Below are 19663 nucleotides of genomic sequence, written 5' to 3' on the forward strand. Positions count from 1 at the left end.
ACCTCCTGCCCCCCCTTTTTTCCCCGTTGCCCCCCCCCCCTCCCCCCCCCCCACTCCTCTCCCGGTGCCGGCGGGGCTGTAAATACTGTACAGCCCTGCCCCTTAAATTATTCCCCCGGGGGGGGGTAGGGGGCGGCCCCGGCGCCGGGAACGTGTTTGTAATTTATTATTTTGGAGGAAAGGAAACAAAAAAAAAAAAAAAAAAAAAAAAAAAAAATCACAGACACACGAAATGCTGGCGGGGTGGGGGACGGGGGGGGGGAGGTACCGGGAGGTTGTGGGGGGGAGCACCGGGACTCAGCCGCTTCCGGGGCTGGGCCAGAGGGAACGGAAACGGCGCCGAGGGGGGGGCGCTGTGCGCGCATGGGGGAGCTCCATGGTGCGGGGCGCTGGGGGGGAGCGGGGCTGGAGGGGGGGGAGTTCGGGGAGGGAGGCTGTATGTGGTGGGGGGGTGCTGGGGGGGGTCTATGGGGGTGCTGGGGGTCTATGGAGGGGCAGGTCTGGGGGGGAGTGATGGGGAGATGGGGGGCTGGGAGGGGAGGAATTGGGATTGGGGGGCCAGGAGGGGAGGAATTGGGGCTGGGGGGTGGATTGGGGGCGCTAGGGAGGAAGAAGTGGGGTTGGGGGGGCTAGGAGGGGAGGAATTGGGGTTGGGGGCAGAATGGGGGATTGGGGGGGGCTGGGGGAAATTATGGGGGGCTGGGGGGGAATTGGGGATTGGGGGGGAAGAATTGGGGTTGAGGGCTTGGAGGGGAGGAATTGGGGCTGGGGGAAAGTGGGGGGGGCTATAGGGGACTGGGGGGGGGTTGTGGGGCTGGGGACCTAGAGTGGGAGGGGGAGTGCTGGGGGGATTCTGGGGCTGGGGGGAGGAATTGGGGAGGGGGGAGTCTGGGGGAAAAATGGGGATGGGGGAGGGGGTCTGGGAGGGAAAAAAGGGGGTCTGGGGGCATTACACAACAGGGAGGGGGCACAGAGTGGGGGGGGCACACTATAGAGTACAGGTGGGTGTTGAGGCAGTGCCTGACCCTGCTGTCCCCACGGGCAGAGGGGCGCCGCCGTCCCCCCCCCAGCACCCCCATGGCTCTGCGGGACACCCCCTCCTCCTGCCCGGCCCTGTGGCGCTCGCTGCGCTGCCCGGCGGCCGAGCTGCGCCTGGACCTGGTGCTGTCCTCGGGGCAGACGTTCCGGTGAGCCCACAGGGGGGGCTGCGGGGGGCTACAGGGGGGCTACTGGGGGTCACGGATCCCATCCCGATGCCCGGTGCCTGGCAGGTGGCAGGAGAGCAGCCCCGGGGCCTGGACGGGGGTGCTGGGTGCCCGCGTCTGGACGCTGGTGCAGGAGCGGGACCGGCTGTGGTACACGGTGTACGGCGAGGAGCCGCCCGGCCCCCACACCGACGGCATCCTGCGGGACTACTTCCAGCTGGACGTGGGGCTGCCGGCCCTCTACCGCGCCTGGGGGGCGGCCGACCCCCACTTCCATAGGGTGGCCGGCGACTTCCCAGGTTGGGCAACCCTATAGGGTGATGGTGACGGCACCCAGTGGGCTCCCCCTGACCCCGTCCGTCCCGTAGGGGTGCGGGTGCTGCGGCAGGACCCGGTGGAGTGCCTGCTGTCCTTCATCTGCTCCTCCAACAACCACGTCGCCCGCATCACCGCCATGATCGAGCGCCTCTGCCAGGCCTTCGGCCGCCGGCTGTGCCAGCTGGACACGCGGCCCTTCCACGCCTTCCCCTCCCCGGCAGCACTAGCAGGTCCCCCCCCCTCTCCTTGACCGCCCTCCTCCCGCCCAATTTGGGGTCCCGGTCCCACGGCCCCGCTGTCCCCTCGCAGGCGGCGACGCCGAGGCCAAGCTGCGGGCGCTGGGCTTCGGCTACCGGGCCAAGTACGTGAGCGGCAGCGCGCGGGCCATCGCCGAGGGGCTGGGGGCCGAGGGGCTGCGCCGGCTGCGCGCCGAGCCCTACGCCGAGGCCAGGAGGGTGCTGTGCACCCTGCCGGGCGTGGGGACCAAGGTGGGTGCTGGAATAGGGATGGGGACATGGGGTGGCGGCGGTGGGAGTGACGGCGGCGCGCGTGGCAGGTGGCCGACTGCGTGTGCCTGATGGCGCTGGACAAGGCGGAGGCGGTGCCGGTGGACACCCACGTGTGGCGCATGGTGCGGCAGCACTACGGGGCCGCGCCGGGCGCACGCTCCCTGACGGCCCGCGTGCACCAGGAGATCGGTGAGGGGCCAAAAACGGCACTCAGCACCCCGCGGCCCCGTCCCTGAGCCCCCCACCCAGGGCTCGGAGGGCACGGGCTGAGCCCCCTCCCCACGGCTGGCTCCGATCTCCCTGCAGGAGACTTCTTCCGTGGGCTGTGGGGACCCTACGCGGGCTGGGCGCAGGCAGTGAGTACCCCCCCGTGCTGCCCCACACCCCAAAACCCATCTGCCCCCCCCCCCCCCAGGCTGTGCCCACCCAGCACCTTAACCCCCTCCCCAGGTCCTGTTCTGCGCCGCCCTCCACAAGGGGCAGGATGCGGCCGGCAGCGGGAAGCGGGCCAAGAGGGGCCGGGAGAGCTGCGGGGACAAAAAACCCTAAAGGAGAGCCACGAAGCCCTAAAAGGGGTTCACAAAGCCCTAAAGGGGGTTCGTAAAGCCCTAAGGGGGGGGGCGCAGGGGCAGGGCCGTGGCTGTCCCCCCCCCCCCACACGCTGTGCGCCCCGGGGAGCTGCTGGCGCCGAGGGAGCTGCTGGCCCCAGGGGGGCCGAGCCGAGCTGGGCGGCTCTCGCCTGTTTCCTTTATTACAAGCAATAAAATAGAAACATCCATTTGGAAAATGCGCCTGGAGCATGCTGGGGGGGGGGCCGGAGCGGGGAGGGAGGGAGAGGGCCCGGCTGGAGCCCCCCCTCTCCTTCCCCCCCCAGCCTTGGGGGTGCTCCTGGGAGCTGCCCCCTGCCCCGTGCAGACCTCGGCTCCAAGCCTGCAGGGGGGCAGCCCCCTCCCCCAAAAAAAAGGGGTCCCTCCCGGGGCTGGCTGGCAGCAGGGCAGGGTGCCCCCCCCCCCCACGGTTCTGCCCCAAAAAAGGAGCAGATGGGGGGGGGGAGAGGGGGGTTTTGGGGTCCGTGAGGCTGGGCACCCCCCCTGCCTCAGCACCACAGCCTGTATCGGGGGCAGGACCCCCACGGACCCCCCCCCAAAACGCCCTGCCCCGTCCAGCTGTGCCCCCCCTGGCCCCCCAGCGCCGAGCTGTGCGGGTGGGGGCCAGGCCCTCAGTGTGGGGGCAGCCGGGGGGGTCTGTTCGCCAGCGCCCGCTCGCAGTCCGACCCTGCTGGTGGGAGGGGGGGGGGACACGGGGTGAGAGCCTGGCGGCACCCCCAGACCCGTGGGGGTGTGGGACGAGGATTTGGGGGGGGGGGGAAATAGGGAGGGGGGCGTCAGGGCTCACCGTTGCTGGAGGCCCCCCCCAGGCGCTGGCCGTGGCAGGGGCTGCTCAGCGGGGGCTGCGCGGGGCCCTCCTGGCTGGTTCCCAGCTGCAGCTTCCTCATGTGCCTCACCACGGCCGTGGCGTTGAAGGCTTGCTGCTGAGCGCACGGTGTCCATCACCGTGTCCCAGCACCGCTGTGTGGCCCCCCCCCGGCCCCGTAATCCCCCCCCCCGGCCCCGCTCACCTTCCACTTGCTCTTGGCGAAGTTCTTCTTGATCTGCTCGCTCACCGACTGGTGGATGTTCTTGTCCAGGGCCGTGTCCCCGGCGATCCTGGGGGTAAAAAGGGGATCGGGGGGGGCCCAAAGCTTCAAGGGGGGGCGCAGCTCACCCTAGGGAGGGAGCTTTGTGAGGAGCCCCCCCCCCAAATCCTTACCAGGGGTGCTGGAGGGCTTGCTCGCACGTGAAGCGCTTTTTGGGGTCCTTCTCCATCAAGTGCCTGATGAAGTCTTTGGCTGGGGGGGGGGGCGCAGAGCAGCCGTGAGAGCCCCCCCTTTGTGCAAACCGCCCCCCACCCGCTGTGCCCGGCCCCCCCCCGGCTCACCCGAGTCCGAGATGTCGTCCCAGTAGGGCGAGTCGAACTCGTACTCGGCCCGCAGGATCTGCTCGAAGAGCTTGGCGTCGTTCTCGTCATAGAACGGGGGGTACCCGCACAGCCTGGGGGGGGGGGGACAACATAGGATGAAAGGGGGGGGCTCGGCAACCCCGGGCAGCCCCAGAAGGACTTGGGGGGGGGGCTCACAGGATGTAGGCGATGACCCCGATGGACCAGCAATCCACTGCCTTGCTGTAGGGCTTCTGCGCCAGCACCTCGGGGGCTGGGGGAGAGATGGGGTGGGTGGGGGGGGGTCCTGAGGTGGGTGGGGGACCCCAGAACGGCACCGCGGGGAGCCCCGCAGCCCCAGGGGGCTCACCCACGTATCCGGGGGTCCCGCAGGCGGTGGACATGACGCTGCCGCAGCCCTCGATCTTGGAGAGCCCGAAGTCGCTGATCATGATCTTGGAGTCCTCCTCCAGGCTGTAGTACAGCAGGTTCTCGGGCTGCGGGGTGGGGACGGCAGGGACGGGTGACACCAGGAGCCCCCCCCACACCCCCCACACCCCGTTTTTCCCCCCTTTCCCCCCCCCCCCCGGCTCACCTTGAGGTCGCGGTGCACGATGCCCATGTCGTGCAGGTACCTGACGGCGTCCAGGATCTGCCGGATCAGGGCGCTGGCGTCGCGCTCGGTGTAGAAGCCCTTCTCCACGATGCGGTCGAAGAGCTCCCCCCCCGACACCCTGCGGGGCCGCGCGGCGCCGTCAGCCCTTCCCCTGGGGTGGGGGGCAACCCCCCCGGACCCCCTCCCCAACACCCAGTCCCGGCACTCACAGCTGCATGATGAGGTAGAGGTGGCTGCTGCTCTCGTAGATGTCATCCAAGGCCACGATGTTGGGGTGCTTGATCCTGTTGGGGGGGCGATAAGGGGGGGATTAGTGGGGTCAGGATGTGCCCCCCCCGCAAAGGCAGCAGGCTGGCAGGGCAGGGAGCAGCCCATGCCCTGCAGGGCACCGCGTGCCGGGCTATTTCGGGCGTGCTGATAACGCCCCGATGGGATGGGTGCTGTGCCCGGGGGGGGCAGCACGAGGGGGGGGGGGGGGGGGTGTGTGCCCCCCCCAGCCCCCCCATTGCCTCCCCTACTTGTGCAGGACGGCGATCTCGTTCTCCAGGCCGGCCTCCTTCCCCTCCAGCGCCTTCTTGGCGATGCACTTGATGGCCACCAGCTTCTGGGTCGCCTTCTCCTCCGCCAGGACCACCTCGGAAAAGGCCCCCCTGGTGCGGGAGGGGACGGGTGAGCCCGGGGTGGGGGGGGAGGAAAGGACGGACAGACGGACAGGGGGGGACACTGCCAGAGCTGCCGCGCTGCCATTGCCATGGTGACAGGCAGAAAGTCCGGCTATTTATAGGAGAAAGGCGAGCAGGAGCCGCCCGCTGGGACGGACGGGCCGTGGGACGCGGGCCCTGACGGTGCCGGGGTGCTCGGGGCACCCCATAACCCCCCCACCCCGCTGCTCGTCCCCTTCCCAGGGACAGGAGGGGACGGCGGCCCCGGGGACGTGGGGACAGCCCCACGGTGGGACCCCCACCCAGCCCGTACGCCCCCAGGGTGCCGTGGGGGGACCCAAAGGTGCCCAGGTGGGGCAGGTGGAGGGCAGGGCGCCGGCGCTGCCGTGCCCTAATCCCTGCTGTAATTAACCCGGTAATCCACCCTAAGAGCCTTACGGCACCCAGGCAGCACCGGGTGCCACCGCGTGCCCCTCGGGGGACAGGGACCCACCGGGGTGGCACCCTCGGATGGGGGGCACGGCATGGCACGGCGTCACAGGGCAGACAGCACCACACCCCCCACACGTCCCCATGTCCCCTGCCTGTCCCCACACCCCCCTGCCCGTCCCTTTGCCCCCAGCCCAGCCCCACAGGTGCCATCCCGCGGCGGTGGCACCCGCCTCGTGCCAATATTTGAGCTGGCGCCGCTCCAACCTCCCCCCCCACCCCCTTCCCCACCCAGGCCAGGCGTGGTGGTGGCAGTGCCAGCGCCGGTGCCACCTGTGACTCACGTGCCCAGGACCTCTCGGAAGTCGTAGATGCGGTGGATGTCCTCGGTCCGCTTCTTCCAGCCGGGCCCGTCCCGCCCCAGCGGCATGGTGGCCTGGGCCTGCGGGGGTGGCACCGGGTGGCACCGGGTGGGTGGCACGGGGTGACACGGTGACACCGCGGCTGCGACCCCACGGGCTCGGTGCCTCGGTGCTGGCACCCCATGGGATGTGGCACCAGGCGGGACTGGGTGGCAGGGCGCGGGGACGCGGGGACTGCGGCCACTGGGGACGGTCCCCGTGCGCTCCCGGTCCCGCGTGGGGACCTCACCGGGGATGCCCGGGGCGCGGCTGCTGCTCCCCGCGTGGGCTCGGGGCGCTGCCCACGCAGATCCCGAGTGGGGCAGGGTGTGGGGGGGGTCCCCACGCGCGTCCCCGCCGCCCCCTCCCCTCCCTTCCCCGCCGCGCCCCCCCCCCCCCCTTCCCCGCCCTTACCGACGGCCCCGGCCCCGCGCGCAGCGGAGCGGCGGCGGCGGCTGCTCCCGGCACGGCGCGCCGGGCGGCCCTGACGTCACGGGAGGGGCGGGGCCAGCCCGCAAACAGCCAATGGGAGGCCGCGGGTGGGGTGCCCACGCGTGACCGCGGGCCGGGGGGGGGCGGCTGCGGGGACACCGGGGGGGACACCCCACAGCAGGGACCCACCCCGGGGAGCCGGGGATGGGGACACCCCACGGGGGACGCACCCACGGGGTTGGGGGGCACCCCACGCCCCCCCCTATTGTCTCCCCACCCACCCACGCGTGTCCCCAGCCCCCCACGGAAGCACACCGCTCGTGCCGGGCTCCTTTTATTGCCTGCATGAACCCACAGGTACAGCCCGAGCCCCCCGCGCCCCCTCCCCAAAATCCGCCCCCCTCCCTGGTGACACCGCCGCGCTGCTGCTCCCACGGCCCGTGGGCAGCTCCCACTCGTGTCCACGCGGAGCTGGGTGCTGTGGGAGGCAGCGTGGCCATGGGAGCTGCCCCGGCTGTCCCTCAGAGGCCAGGCACCCCAAGAACCAGGGGAGCAGAAGCCACCAGGGGGCTGTGTCCCCCCCCCCTAGGGACGCTTTGTGGCCCCTGGGTGTCACCTCCGCGCCCCAGCTCCCGCCCCGGTGGCAGCAGCAGAGCAGGGCACGGAGCAGGACGCAGCCCTCAGCAGCACCCTGAGGTGCTGGGTGGCACGGTGTGATCACACCCCCTCTGTCCCCAGCCCACGGGTGACACCGTGGGGACCGCGGGCACGCCGGGACCCCGCAGGGGACAGGGGACAGGGCCACCTCCTCGTCCCCGTGACAGTCAGCTGAAGGCGCTGGGGGTGCCGTGCTGAGCGCCCCGCTACCCGTCCAGCAGCTTGAGGATGCTCTCGCGCTCCTTCAGCGTCTTCCAGGCCTGGTCCTTCTCCTTCTTGGTGGGCGTGCGCTTCTTCTGCCGCGCCGCCATGATCTTGCGGAAGGCGTCCATCACCTCGTTGTCGGCCATGCGGACGCGCTGCCGCAGCTCCTGCCGGTGCAGCTCCTCCTTGGCCAGCCTGGGGACACCACGGGGAGGTCAATCCCTGCCCGCTCTGTGCCCCCCAAACGCGCCCAGCCCGTCCCTGCCCGCGCTCACCGCAGCAGCTCGTGCTTCTTGGCACGGTTGTGGGCGCTCAGCGCCTTCAGCTCCGCCTGCCTCTTGCGCAGCTCGGCCAGGACCTCGTCCTCCGAGTCCTCGGCGGGCCGGTCCTCAGACTCCAGCAGGCCCTGCGCCACCAGCTCCTCCTTGATCCGCCCCTCCAGGGACTTGGTGTGGGGCACGCTGCGAGGGGCAGGGGGCGGGCGCTGAGCGTGGGGACGACCCCCGTGCGCTGCTACCCCCGCGTCGCGTCCCATCGGGGCAGGGGAAGCGCCACGGATGGCTCCGAGCCGCCCCAAACGCTCACCTGAAGGGTTTGTTCTGGCTGCGGGGGGATGTGCCGGCGCCGTCAGCTCCCGAGTCCTTGCCGGCGATCTCGGGGATGGGGGAGTCCTCCACGGGGGAGATGATGTTCTCCTGGAGAGCAGGGCGCAAGGAGGGGAGGGTCACAGCCGGCCCGGCCGCAGCCCCGCGGGGCCACCGCAGCCCCCAGCCCCCTCACCTCCACCAGGGCCTGCAGCAGGCGCTGCGTCAGGGGCCCGAAGGGACACCCGTCCTCGGGCTGCTCGTGCTGGGCCTCCGACTTCTTCAGCAGGGCATCAACGTCTGCCAGGGGGAAAAAAAATAATCAGCAGCGGGGCGGAGGCAGCTCTGGCTCTGCAGAAGCTGGGTGCCAGCCCCCCAAATCTCTCCCCACAGCCCCCAGCCCGGTGTGCCAGGCGGGGACGAAGGCACCTTTGGTGTCCAGCTCGGTGAGCGGCCCCAGGACGCCTTTCTTCTTGTCGGCAGCGGCTGCAGCCCGGGCTCCATCCTTCTGCTCCTCCAGCAGGTCCTCCTGGGCCCAGCGCTGCGAGTAGTGCTTCCCCAGGGGCGGGATCTGCGGGGACAGGCGGGGGGCACGCTCAGCACGGGGCTCACGGCCCCTCCGGAGGGGGGCTGAGGGGGTGGTGAGGATGAGGAGGGGCTCCTCGGGCGCCGTGTGAGGCCTGGCCAAGGAGATGATCGAGGAGAGGGGGCAGGAGAGTGGGTGAGGGATGAACGGAGTAAGGGGGGGGTTGGAGCTCCTCACCTTGTAATGCTCGGCCTCGTCCTCGGGCGGCTTGAGCAGCTCCTCCAGGACTCGGACTTCCTCGTTGGTGAGGTCGGCGCAGTACGGCTCCACCGACGCCCAGAACCTGCGAGGACGGAGGGGACGGGGGGGGTGAGGGAACCTGCGGGGACACCGGGGGGCTTCTCCCCCCGTGGGGTGAAGGCAGCGGGGATCCCGGTTTGGGGCACCTGTTTGGGGCATCGTTTTTGGGAATCCGGGGCACTTCGATGGGGTCGTCCTGGAACTCGTACTCCGGGATTTTGGGCTGCAGGTTCTTAGATTTGGGCCTCCCGGGGCCGGGCCCGGTGCCGTGCCCCCCTTTGCCCTCCAGCTTCTGCTTCTTGGGCTTCCCGTGCTTGACGGAGGGCCCCACATCGTGCTCCTTGCTCAGCTTCAGGAACCGCCGGTCGCCCTTCTTGTCCTGCCAGTCTGTCAGGATCTGGAAAACAGAGCGACCCCGTGTTGGGGAATTGTGTAGGGACACAGAGGGAGGGGAACGGGGACCCCGGGACCGTCCCCCCCCCACCTGCGTCTCGGCCTCCAGCACGCGGAGGCGGCGGCTGGCGGAGGAGAGCAGCGTCTCCAGCTCCAGCTGCAGCGTGTCCAGCTCCTCGATGCCGATGCCGTCGTCCTCGGAGCGGGCCAGCACGGCCGTGTAGCGCGGGCACACCTTGCCGTGGTCCACGGACTTGAAGTCGTGGAACTGCAGCGGGCAGTCCTTCAGCTCGCTCATGGCGGCGGCACCGGGGAGGGCACCGGGGGGAGGCACCGGGGGGGAGCGGGGGGATCCCGGTAACACTTTGAGGGGCAGCGGGGGGTACCAGGGGGTGCTGGGGGGGCACTGAGGGGGAGCTGGGGGCACCGAGGGGTAACGGGAGGGCACCGGGAGGGAGCGGGGGGGGTCTGAGGTGCACCGGGAGGGAATGGGGGGTAGTGGGGGGGTACCGGGAGGCACCGGGGGAGCACCGAGGGTTGTTGGAGGGGTACCGGGAGGCACCGGGGGGTAACGGGAAGGCACCGGGGGGGGACGGGGGGGAGGTGAGGTGCACCGGGAGGGATGGTCCGGTACCGGGGGGGCACCGGGAGGCACCGGGGGTTACCGGGGGTCGTCGGAGGGGTACCGGGAGGCACCGGGGGGGCACCGGACGGCACCGGGGGGGGGCACCGGGGGTCGTCGGGGGTGCACCGGGGGTTACCGGGAGGCACCGGGGGGGCACCGGGGAGTACCGGAGCGGTACCGGGGAGCACCGGGGGGGCACCGGAGGGTACCGGGGGGGGCACCGGGGAAGCGGCGAGCACCGGAGGGCACCGGAGGGCAGGGGCTGGGGGCGGGGGGGGGGGCACCGGGGGGCTGCGGGGCGCCGCGGGGGCCGGGCCAGGCCTAGGCCGCTCGCCCCCTTCCGGCCCCCGTCGGCCGCGCCGCCGCCGCCCCGCCCCCCGCTCCCCATTGGCCAGGCCGCGCCCAGCGCCCGCCGCCCATTGGCTAAAGCCGCGCGCCGTCTGCCTGCCCTAATATGGAAGCGCTGGCGGGAGCGTACCAAGCGCGGCGGGGAGAGGGGGGGAACGGGGGCGGATGAGCCGCTCTCACGGGATGCTGCCGCCGCGTTCCTCGATATCCCCGCCGGGATCACTCTGAAAGAGGTTATAAATACTCGGAGAGGCGCGGTAAGATCTTTTGGCCTGGATCCGAGCGCTGGGCGCGCAGAGGGATCCTCCCGCCTCCCCCCTCCCGCCGCAGTGGGAGGTGCCGCGCATCCCGGAAGAGGAGAGCGGCCACTTCCGCCTCCCGGGAGCGGAGCGGAACCGAGCGGAGCGGAGCGGAGCGGGACGGGACCGGGCTGACAACATGGTGCGGGCGGGGCGGGGCCGGGACCGGGACCGGGACCGGGATCAGGGGCTGGAACGGGCGGCGGGGCTGGGACCGGAGACCGGGGACCGGGATGCGGCGACGGGACCGGGAACCGGGGGTGGGCGGGGGCGGGGACCGGGACCGGGACCGGGACCGGGACCGGGAGCTGGGCCTGGGTCTAGGCCTGGGTCTGGGTCTGGGTCTGGGCCTGGGCCTGAGGCCGGGGCCTGGGCCTGGGCCCGGTGTTGACGCTGCCGCTGCCGGTGCTGACGCTGGTGCCGGTTCCGGTGCCGGTTCCGGTTCCGATGCCGCCGTTGCCGTTCCCCGCAGACCGCCACGCTACGCCCGTACCTGAACGCGGTGCGCGCCACGCTGCAGGCCGCGCTGTGCCTGGAGAACTTCTCCTCGCAGGTGGTGGAGCGCCACAACAAGCCCGAGGTGGAGGTCAGGTACGGCCGCTCCCCACCCCGCACACCACCGGGCACCACCGGGCGTCATGGCGCTGCCCCCGCCCTCACGCTCGGCACCGTTTCCTCCCGCAGGAGCAGCAAGGAGCTCCTGCTGCAGCCCGTCATCATCAGCAGGAACGAGAAGGAGAAGGTGCTCATCGAGGGCTCCATCAACTCCGTGCGCGTCAGCATCGCCGTCAAGCAGGTGCGTGGGGTGGGGGGGGCGGCGGGCTGGCGGCTCACAGCGGGGAGGGGGCCTCCTCGCCTCACCGCCCTCTGCTCTTCGCAGGCTGACGAGATCGAGAAGATTTTGTGCCACAAGTTCATGCGCTTCATGATGATGAGGGCCGAGAATTTCTTCATCCTGCGCAGGAAGCCCGTGGAGGTGATGTTGGGGGGGACAAAGCGGGCTTCCAGCTCCCCCTCGGGGGTCTCCAGTGCAGGGCTGGGCCGTGGGGGTGCCCGCCGGGTGCTCACCCCGCTCTTTTCATCCCCAGGGCTACGACATCAGCTTCCTGATCACCAACTTCCACACGGAGCAGATGTACAAGCACAAGCTGGTGGACTTCGTCATCCACTTCATGGAGGAGATCGACAAGGAGATCAGCGAGATGAAGCTCTCCGTCAACGCCAGGGCCCGCATCGTGGCGGAGGAGTTCCTCAAAAACGTGAGGCTCTCACGCGGGGCCCTCACCGCCGGGATCTGGGCTGGGGGAGGGGGGTGGCAGCATTTTGGGGCGGTTTCTCCCCTTTTTGAGGAGCGGGGGGGCAGCTGACGGACGCATCCCTCCTCTCCCCTCGCAGTTCTAGGCGGTGCTGATGTCTCCGTGGCTTCCCGGCGCCTGTGCAGAGCCCCGGGGCCGCCCGTTCCGGTGGAGGAGAGCCGAGCCCCGCGGCCCCGACCCGAGGGGGGGGCACCGGCTGCGCCCCCCCTGCTCCTCGCTGGCCGGGGCGGTGCCGTGGCCGGGGGCCCCCCGGGCTTGTGCGTGCGTGGGGCCGGGCGGCCCCGCTCCCCCCGTCCTGTCGCGTTGTGTTTTTTAAAGGGTCACTTGCTGTACTCACGGCTGCTGCGGTCGTTTTTGGGGGGGATTAAAAGGAAGGGGGGGGCACGGGGAGGGGCTATGGAAGAAGGGGTGAGGGCCTATGGAAGGGGGAGGGGCCGAGGGGTGGCACCATGGCAATGGTAAACAACGGGGGTGACCCCGGCAGTGCGGGCAGGACCGGGGTGGGTGCTGGGGGGGCAGGAAGGGGGGCACCGAGGGGTTTTGGGGGTCAGGGGGTGCTTGGGGAGGGTTTGGGAGGGGGGCTGCGTCCTGCTTTTTGGAGCCCCCCTGCTCCGCTCGTGGGGTTTGGGCACCCAGTTCTCGGGGGTGGGGGAGCTGCCAGCAGCTTCCCTCGCCCCCCCCCCCAGTTCTCCGTGGGGTGCCCCACGCCTCGCCCACGCGGGAGCAGCGACGGTGAGGGGGGTGCCGAGGGGCTGGCGCGTCCCAGGTGCCCCCCAGGAGGGGTCCGTGGCAGCGGGGCGTCCCGGGGGCCACCATGAGGATCGAGAGGTCGGGGAAAGCCGCGGCTGGGGACGGCAGGTGGGTGCCTGCTCCCCGCCTGTTGGGGCCAGGGGGGGGACACACAAAGGGCTGTCCCCCACCCTTTTGGGGCTCAGCTGTCCCCCACAGGGCACGGGGCACCCAGCGGCCGCCCCCAGCTCAACCCCGAGCGGCTGAAGCAGGTCAGGCTGCACGTGGAGAGGGCCATCAAGGTGAGGGCCTGCTCCCGACCCCAAAATATCCCCCGCTTTGGGGCCGAGCTCCCTCGGGGTGGGCAGCACGCCCAGCCCTCGCGTCCCCCCCCTCCCAGGAGAAGAAGATCTTCACGCTGCAGGGCCCCTACCCCGTGATCCGCCGCCTGCTGCGGGCGCGGGGCTGGGTGGAGAGGAAGGAGCGGGGAGCGGGCAGGGCGGGCGGCCCCCGGCAGCAGCAGGAGGGAGGTGGCGACGGCGAGGCCGGGCAGGGTGCCCCCGAGTCCTCCAGCTCCTCCTGGCTGCCTGATGATGAGGAGGAAGAGGAAGAGGAGGAGGAGCAGCAGGACGAGGAGGACCCCGAAGGCATCCACGACCTCATGGTTAGCCACCGGGCACCTGCTCGGTGTGGGACCTTTATCCCGACACCCTCATGTGGATGGGGCAGCGAGGCTGTGGGGCGGGGGGGTCCCGCCTCAGCCGGCCCCTCCGTGCCCCCCCAGTCCCGCCTGGTGCGGGACCAGGTGCCCTACTTCATCTGGACCACCCGCAGCAGCGCCGTGCAGGGCCGCGTGCTGCAGCCCGACCAGGTGGTGAACCACTACGGCCGCGTGGGCTCCTTCACCACCAAGGTGGGGCCGCGGGGATCCCACCTCCGGGGGATTGGGTGGCAAAACGGGGGGCCGAGGGAGTTTTTTGGGGGGCTGCCGCCCTTCTCCACGCAGGAGGGGCTGTGCCTCACCCTGCGGAACCTGCCCTGGTTCGACCAAGCCGACCCCGACACCTTCTTCCCCCGCTGCTACCGGCTGGGCGCCGCGGACGAGCGCCAGGCCTTCATCGGTGAGCTCGGGGCTGGCTCGGCCCCCCGCTGCCCCCCTCCCCGTGTCCCCTTTTCCCCGTGCCCCCCGTGCAGCAGCCGGCTGGGCCATGCCTCCCCTCCCGCAGAGGATTTCCGCCTCACCGCCGCGCGCAGCCTGCTCAAAGCGGCGCTGGAAAGGGCTTCAGGAGGTGCACGCGGGGCTGGACCCGGCCCCAAACCCCACCGAGCCACCAGGTGACGCGGGGGGGGGCTCCGTTTGGGACCCCGAGGGTCCCTTGGAGGGGCGCAGCACCCCGTCCCTCACCCCGCACCCCCTCCCGCAGAGGGCCCGGGTGCCCAGCTGGTGGAGGAGGCGCTGCGGGTGTGCGGGCAGCACCTGGGCAGCCTCACCCACCAGGACATCGACGGCGACCCCAAAACCCCCGGCACCACAGATGCCGCGTGGGACAGCTTCCTACAGGGCTACTACCGCGCCGTGCAGTGAGTGCCGGGCTCGGGGACACCCTGGGGACACCCAGGGGACACCCTGGGGACACGGCTCGCACATGGGGTCGGTGCTGAGCACCCCCCACCCCCCTTTTTTTTTGCAGCGAGGGGGGCCGTGCCGCGGCTGAGCGGGGGCGCAGCGGGAGCAGGGCCAGCTCCTGCTGCAGCGCCTGGCGGGGCGCCTGCCCCAGCTGCGCATGGAGGGCGACCGCAACGTCTGGATCCTCAAACCCGGAGCCGCATCCCGGGGGAGAGGTAGTGGGGGGCGAGACGGGGGACGACGGGGACAGAAGGGGGGTCCCCACACGGCGCCGTGCCCGCAGGCATCACGTGCACGGCGCGGCTGGACGAGGTGCTGCGGCTGGCGGGCCAGGCGGCGCGGGAGGGCCGCTGGGTGGTGCAGAAATACGTGGAGCGCCCGCTGCTCATCTTCGGCACCAAGTTCGACGTGCGCCAGTGGTTCCTGGTGACCGACTGGAACCCGCTCACCGTCTGGTTCTACCGCCACTGCTACCTGCGCTTCTGCTCCCAGCCCTTCTCCCTGCGCCGCCCTGGACGCGTGAGTGCCGCTCCGTGCGCCCTCCTCTCGCCCCCGCTCGCCCCCTGCGCTCACCGCGCTCTCTCCCCAGCGCCGTCCACCTCTGCAACCAGGCCATCCAGCGACACTGCAAGCCCGGGGGGGCCCGACACCCCCGGCTGCCCCCCGATAACACGTGGTCGTGCCGGCAGCTGCAGGCGTACCTGGCGCAGCGCGGGCAGGCGGGCGCTTGGGGCGAGGTGATGGTGCCGGGCATGAAGGCGGCGGTGGTGCGGGCGGTGCGCTGCTCGCAGGGGTTGGTGAGGGGCCGGAAGGGCAGCTTCGAGCTCTACGGGGCCGATTTTGTTTTCGGGGAGGATTTCCGCCCCTGGCTGCTGGAGATCAACGCCAGCCCCACCATGGCCGGCAGCACGGCGGTGACGGGGCGGCTGTGCGCCGGGGGTGCAGCGCGACACGCTGCGCGTCGTCATCGACCGCAGGGACGACCCCAACTGCTCCACCGGGGCCTTCGAGCTCATCTACAAGCAGGTGAGGTGCAGGGGGGGGGCGCACGGGGGGGCTGGGCACGGCTTTGGGACCGAGCCTTGTGCTCTGTGCCCCCCCCCAAACAGGCGGCCGTGCCCACCCCCTCCCTACCTGGGGCTGAAGCTGGCGGTGGAGGGCTGCTCGCTGCGGAGACCCCGCTGCGCCCCCAAGCCCCCCGGCACCACGGCGAGCACCCGCGACCCCCCCCGGGAAGCCGTGGACTCCCTCGTGCCCCCCCCTGCACCCTCCACCCGCAGCAGGGGGGGGCGGAGGATGGGGCCGGTGCTGTGGGACCCTGGGGGCTGGGGCAGCGGCGCTGCCAGCCCTCGGTGGCTCTGCCCCTGCTCGGCGGCCGTCCCGGTGCCACCGGCCCCATCCTGCCCCCCCGGGGAGCCCCCCCCAGCCGCCAGGGCCGGGCTCGCCTCAGCCCCCTGCCCCTGCTGCCGGCAGCTCAGCCCTGGGGGGGGGAGAAGGTGCAGGGGGGGCTCAGGGGGGATGAAGAGGAGCCGTGATGCGCCCACCTGGCCCCCCCCCGTCTCCCCCAGTGGCTCCAGGGGGGGGAAAATACGGCTGTGAGAGGAGCCCGGCTCTGTGCCTTTGTGTGGGGGAGTAAGGGCTGGGGGGGGGCACCGGTTACCAGCCCCCCCCCCCGTGCCCCAGATCTGTGGGGCTGTGGCAGGAACTGGGGCCGACGGCACCCGCAGCAGGGCTGGGAACGGGGTCACGGTGTGGGGGGGGGAAAAAGGGGGGGGTCCTGCGGTCACCAGGGGTGACTCAGCCCTGGGGGGGGCACACGGGGAGCCCCCCCCCCGGGGAGGAAAATATCACACCAGGCTGCTTGGGGCCACTTGGGGATTTATTGGGGGGAAGCGGGAGGGCTGTGCGTGTGTCCCCCCCCCCACCCAGCCGCTGTGCTAGGCGGGGGGGGGGCAGCCCCAGCAGCTGCAGGGTGCGTAGGAAGTGGGGGGGGGCGGGGGGGGCGTTGCAGGGGGGGCGCGGGGCAGGGCCAGCTCCTGCAGGTGGAGGTGCAGGGGCAGGCGGGGGGGGGCTGCGGGGGGGCAGCCGCAGGCGGCGCAGCAGCTCCACGTCCAGCACCTATGGGGGGGGGGAGGTTTAAAGGGGGGGTTATCAGCACGGGACAGCACAAAAATGCCCCCCCCCCCCGAAGTAAATCATGGCCGTTTACCTGCGTGCGAGGCGCGGGGGGTGTCCGGGGGGGGGCAGCAGGAAGGGCTCCCCCAGCACCCTGCCCACGCGGGGGCCGTGCTCGTGGTCCCCCAGCGCCGGGCACAGCAGCAGGGGAGAGGTGAACCCGCAGCTGCCCGGGGAAGGCTGCAAAAAGGGGGGGGGGGGAACACAGAGTTTGGTGCCGCGGGGGGGGTCCTTGGGGGGGGGCACAGGGCAGGGCTGGGGGGCACTCACCCGTCCTGGGCTGCAGCTGGAGCAGGGCGCAGCCCCCCCGCCGCCCCCAGCAGCCGGTAGCGGGTCAGGGTGCTCCTCACCTCCCCGCGGGACACGCTGCGGCGCCCCGGGCACGGCACCGGCACCACCTGCGGCAGCACAGCCTCAGCGACCCCCCCCCGTGTGCCCCCCCCCTCCCCCAAAATTCCCCCAAACCCCCCCCCATCGCCCCCTTACCACGGCCCCCATCCCCGTGCTGCCGCCGGCACAGCCCCACGCGGATCTCGCCCTCCGTCTCCGCCGGGACCCCCACGGTGACAGCGCTGCGGGGACAGGGGGGTGAGGGGGGGGGGTCCTGCCTCGTGGGGGGGGGGACACGAGAGACCCCCGTGGGGGGGGGGCACCCACCAGTAGGTGACCGGGAAGCGCCCCCTGCGCCGCTGGTGGCTGAAGAAGCGCTGCAGCTCCTCCGTGGCGCGGCGGCAGCCGGACAGGAGGACGAGGCCGGAGCTGTCCCTGCGGGAGAAAACCCTGAGACCCCCCCCCCAAAAAAAAAAAACCCACAACCCCCCCCCCATGTGTGTGTCCCCCCAAATACCTGGCGGGTGCCTTCACCACGTGCAGCTCAGCGGGGAGCCCCAGGGCGGCGGCGCAGTGCCGGGAGCAGCGCGGCCACGCTCAGCTCCCCGGGGTGCCCTGGGGGGCGGGGGGGGGGGTCAGTGGCGAATGGGCCCCCCCCGTGTCCCCCCCGTGACCCCCAGTGACCCCCCGTGACCCCTCTGTGCCCCCCCGTGCCCCCCCAGCCCCACTCACCCAGCACAGGCAGGCCGGGCGGTTTGTTCAGCGCCAGCAGGGCTCCTGCGGGATGCGGTGGGAGCTCAGCGGGAGCCCCCCCACGCGTGGGTTGCCCCCCAAACCCACTCGTGACCCCCCCAAAACCCACTCGTGACCCCCTCCACGCTCCCCCCCCGTACCTTCCCGGTGCAGCACGGCCGCCTCCAGCACCCCCAGCACCTCCTGGGGGCTCGGCGTTCGCCCCTGCCTGTGATGGGGGAGTGGGGATGAGGACACGGCGCCCCCCCCACACCCCACGCGTGACCGAGCTCAGCCCCACGACCCCCCCACGCCCCCCACGCGTGTCCCAGCCCCCTCCCAGCCCCCTGCCCACACGTGTGCCCCCCCCCGGCCCCCCACGCGTGCCCCTGACCCTAACCCTGCCCCCACGCCCCCCCCCCAACGCGTGTCCCCCCCCCCCCACGCGCGCCCCCGCTGACCCCACGCGCGCCAGCGCGCGCGCGGCCCCCGCCGCCGCCCCCCGCCATGGGCGCACTGCGCATGCGCGGCGGCGGCGGCGAGCGGGCAGAGCCCCCCCCCTCCCGCATAAAGACCATAGAGACGAGGCCTCCGGGCGGATAGAGCGGCCGCCGGCCCGCGGGTAGGAGCAGCGGCGGAGACCATAGAGAGGCGGAAGGGCGGGCAGAGCGTCGCCGCCCGGTAGCAGGTGGGGTGCGGCGGGAGGGGGGGGGGCACCGGGGAAGGGGGCACCGGGGGGGGGATGGGGGTGGTCAAGGGGTGCCCGAGGGGGTGCTGGGGGAGACCGGGGGGGTCCTGGGGGGGTCTTGGAGGGGTCTTGGAGGGGTCCCGGGGGTTCCTGGGGTTCCTGGGGGGGGTCCTGGGGGTCCTTGGGGGGGTCCTGGGGGACTCGGGGGGGTCCCGAGGGGGTCCTGGTGGTCCTGTGGGGGTATGGGGGGGGGGTCGGGGGGGTCTTGGGGTTCCTGGGGGTCCCGGGGGGGTCCTGAGGGAGTCCCGAGGGGATCCTGGAGGGGTCTCGGGGGGGGTCCTGGGGGTCTTGAGGGGGTCCTGGTGGGGTCCTGGGGATCCCAGGGTGGTCCCGGGGGGATCCTGGGGGGGTCCCAGGGGTCCCCCGGGGTTCCCCTGACACTGTCAGCCCCCAGGCCGCCCCCACCATGGCCTCCCGCGGGGGTCCCCGCGCCACTGGCACCGACGGCAGCGACTTCCAGCACCGGGAGCGGGTGGCCTCGCACTACCAGATGAGGTGGGTGCCCCCCCTGTCCCACCCCCAGGGGCATGCATGGCCCCCCTGGTCACTGTCAGCCCCCTGGGGCCGTGTTCTGCCCCCCCCCCGGTCACTGTCAGCCCCCTCCCCAATCCCCACAGCGTGGCCCTGAAGTCGGAGATCAAGCGCCTGATCTACGTGCACGTGGGGCTGTGGCTGCTGCTGCTGGCGCAGATGTGCGTGGGGCACCTCAAGCTGCTGCCCCACGACCGGGTGGCCATGCCCTACCAGTGGGAGTACCCCTACCTGCTCAGCATCCTGCCCTCCCTCCTGGGCCTCCTCTCCTTCCCCCGCAACAACATCAGCTACCTGGTGCTGTCCATGATCAGCACCGGGCTCTTCTCGGTGGCTCCCCTCATCTACGGGGCCATGGAGATGTTCCCCATGGCGCAGCAGCTGTACCGGCACGGCAAGGCGTACCGCTTCATCTTCGGCTTCTCCGCCGTCTCCGTCATGTACCTGGTGGTGGTGGTGGCCGCCCAGGTGCACGGCTGGCAGCTCTACTACAGCAAGAAGCTGCTGGACTCCTGGTTCACCAGCACGCAGGAGAAGAAGAAGAAGTGAGCGGGGACCAGCGGACGCCCGCACCCGAAAACTGGAGCGTTTTGGGGGGCTCCGTGCCCAAACCGGCTCCGCTCCCACCCTGGGGTGCTGCGGGGTGGCCCCCACGGGTGGGGGCTCCTCGACCACCGCCTGGGACTGAGCCACAAACCGTGGGCTCACCGCCAGGGCACAGGGACCCCGGTGCTGGCACGTCCCCCGTGGGCGCGGGAGCCCTTTTCCCCCCCCGCTGTGTCCCGGTACGGAAATAAAGCCCCCCCCCCTGCCGCCAGCTCGCTGCTTTCCCACGCGTGTCTGCGCCGCGCGGGGGCCGGCGCAGGAAGCGCTGCCGAGAGCAGGTCGCGGCGGCGCGCACCGGGCGGGGCCGCACGTGCCGCCGGAGGAATGCGGCGGGGCCGGCCCGGGGGGGGCACCGAGCACCGGGGACCGAGCACCGGCACCGGC

General features: G+C 72.0%; 7 protein-coding genes across 9 annotated transcripts; 4 read left to right on the plus strand and 3 right to left on the minus strand.

Moving 5' to 3' along the window:
• The first annotated feature begins 334 nt into the window (after positions 1-334).
• On the plus strand, positions 335-2624 carry OGG1 (8-oxoguanine DNA glycosylase). Its single transcript, XM_084292691.1, has 8 exons — positions 335-379; positions 1046-1187; positions 1272-1504; positions 1574-1753; positions 1833-2011; positions 2080-2221; positions 2339-2388; positions 2483-2624. Exons 1-8 carry the CDS (start codon positions 364-366, stop codon positions 2579-2581), a joined length of 1041 nt encoding a protein of 346 aa, XP_084148817.1. The 5' UTR covers positions 335-363; the 3' UTR covers positions 2582-2624.
• A 549-nt stretch (positions 2625-3173) lies between these two features.
• On the minus strand, positions 3174-6588 carry CAMK1 (calcium/calmodulin dependent protein kinase I). 3 transcript variants are annotated; one of them, XM_084292687.1, is made up of 12 exons: positions 6532-6588; positions 6061-6158; positions 5144-5275; positions 4835-4909; positions 4605-4743; positions 4380-4506; positions 4208-4283; positions 4010-4122; positions 3842-3920; positions 3651-3738; positions 3428-3560; positions 3174-3310 (listed from the first exon to the last, which is right to left on the minus strand). In XM_084292687.1, the coding sequence occupies exons 2-12, from the start codon at positions 6144-6146 to the stop codon at positions 3252-3254; spliced, it is 1107 nt and encodes a 368-aa protein (XP_084148813.1). In that variant the 5' UTR covers positions 6147-6158; positions 6532-6588; the 3' UTR covers positions 3174-3251. The 3 variants fall into 3 exon arrangements, with proteins under 3 accessions (XP_084148813.1, XP_084148814.1, XP_084148812.1); XM_084292688.1 differs by having other exon boundaries at positions 3174-3307; positions 3428-3563; XM_084292686.1 differs by having other exon boundaries at positions 3428-3563.
• A 369-nt stretch (positions 6589-6957) lies between these two features.
• Positions 6958-10186, minus strand: TADA3 (transcriptional adaptor 3). Its single transcript, XM_084292678.1, has 8 exons — positions 9305-10186; positions 8967-9217; positions 8758-8863; positions 8424-8565; positions 8191-8294; positions 7996-8105; positions 7686-7871; positions 6958-7605 (listed from the first exon to the last, which is right to left on the minus strand). Exons 1-8 carry the CDS (start codon positions 9509-9511, stop codon positions 7413-7415), a joined length of 1299 nt encoding a protein of 432 aa, XP_084148804.1. The 5' UTR covers positions 9512-10186; the 3' UTR covers positions 6958-7412.
• Positions 10187-10465: 279 nt separating this feature from the next.
• Positions 10466-12133, plus strand: ARPC4 (actin related protein 2/3 complex subunit 4). The gene is made up of 6 exons (XM_084292696.1): positions 10466-10627; positions 10958-11076; positions 11170-11281; positions 11366-11461; positions 11574-11744; positions 11881-12133. Exons 1-6 carry the CDS (start codon positions 10625-10627, stop codon positions 11884-11886), a joined length of 507 nt encoding a protein of 168 aa, XP_084148822.1. The 5' UTR covers positions 10466-10624; the 3' UTR covers positions 11887-12133.
• A 64-nt stretch (positions 12134-12197) lies between these two features.
• LOC311213086 (tubulin tyrosine ligase 3-like) lies at positions 12198-15793 on the plus strand (the record flags this gene model as incomplete). The annotated part of the gene is given in 17 exon segments (XM_084292908.1): positions 12198-12209; positions 12737-12832; positions 12931-13194; positions 13315-13443; positions 13537-13651; positions 13757-13819; positions 13955-14111; positions 14222-14243; positions 14246-14372; positions 14441-14667; positions 14669-14676; positions 14747-15092; positions 15094-15183; positions 15267-15287; positions 15289-15396; positions 15438-15591; positions 15726-15793. Coding segments are annotated over 17 exon segments (2007 nt in total).
• A 147-nt stretch (positions 15794-15940) lies between these two features.
• On the minus strand, positions 15941-18550 carry RPUSD3 (RNA pseudouridine synthase D3; the record flags this gene model as incomplete). The annotated part of the gene is given in 18 exon segments (XM_084292909.1): positions 15941-15960; positions 16083-16170; positions 16173-16224; positions 16226-16275; positions 16367-16399; positions 16402-16479; positions 16481-16512; positions 16603-16639; positions 16641-16730; positions 16819-16827; positions 16829-16904; positions 16990-17097; positions 17180-17223; positions 17225-17277; positions 17395-17439; positions 17556-17623; positions 17856-17954; positions 18180-18550. Coding segments are annotated over 18 exon segments (1353 nt in total).
• JAGN1 (jagunal homolog 1) lies at positions 17975-19490 on the plus strand. Its single transcript, XM_084292695.1, has 3 exons — positions 17975-18082; positions 18537-18637; positions 18760-19490. The coding sequence occupies exons 2-3, from the start codon at positions 18549-18551 to the stop codon at positions 19220-19222; spliced, it is 552 nt and encodes a 183-aa protein (XP_084148821.1). The 5' UTR covers positions 17975-18082; positions 18537-18548; the 3' UTR covers positions 19223-19490.
• The last annotated feature ends 173 nt before the right edge of the window (positions 19491-19663 follow it).

This window comes from Netta rufina, assembly GCF_964035555.1.
Source record: "Netta rufina genome assembly, chromosome: 10".
Lineage (NCBI taxonomy): Eukaryota > Metazoa > Chordata > Aves > Anseriformes > Anatidae > Netta > Netta rufina.

Coding starts and splice junctions, on each gene's coding strand:
- JAGN1 (XM_084292695.1), top strand. CDS start 18,549: ATGGCCTCCCGCGGGGGTCCCCGCGCCACTGGCACCGACGGCAGCGAC. Junction 18,638..18,759: donor GCCTCGCACTACCAGATGAG/GTGGGTGCCCCC, acceptor CAATCCCCACAG/CGTGGCCCTGAAGTCGGAGA.
- TADA3 (XM_084292678.1), bottom strand. CDS start 9,511: ATGAGCGAGCTGAAGGACTGCCCGCTGCAGTTCCACGACTTCAAGTCC. Junction 8,566..8,757: donor ACGAGGCCGAGCATTACAAG/GTGAGGAGCTCC, acceptor CTGTCCCCGCAG/ATCCCGCCCCTGGGGAAGCA. Junction 7,872..7,995: donor AGCCAGAACAAACCCTTCAG/GTGAGCGTTTGG, acceptor TGCCCCTCGCAG/CGTGCCCCACACCAAGTCCC.
- CAMK1 (XM_084292686.1), bottom strand. CDS start 6,146: ATGCCGCTGGGGCGGGACGGGCCCGGCTGGAAGAAGCGGACCGAGGAC. Junction 5,276..6,060: donor TTCCGAGAGGTCCTGGGCAC/GTGAGTCACAGG, acceptor CTCCCGCACCAG/GGGGGCCTTTTCCGAGGTGG. Junction 4,123..4,207: donor GGGGTCATCGCCTACATCCT/GTGAGCCCCCCC, acceptor CCCCCCCCCCAG/GCTGTGCGGGTACCCCCCGT.
- ARPC4 (XM_084292696.1), top strand. Junction 11,077..11,169: donor AAGCCCGAGGTGGAGGTCAG/GTACGGCCGCTC, acceptor TTCCTCCCGCAG/GAGCAGCAAGGAGCTCCTGC. Junction 11,282..11,365: donor TCAGCATCGCCGTCAAGCAG/GTGCGTGGGGTG, acceptor TGCTCTTCGCAG/GCTGACGAGATCGAGAAGAT.
- OGG1 (XM_084292691.1), top strand. Junction 2,222..2,338: donor CCGCGTGCACCAGGAGATCG/GTGAGGGGCCAA, acceptor ATCTCCCTGCAG/GAGACTTCTTCCGTGGGCTG. Junction 2,389..2,482: donor ACGCGGGCTGGGCGCAGGCA/GTGAGTACCCCC, acceptor CCCCCTCCCCAG/GTCCTGTTCTGCGCCGCCCT.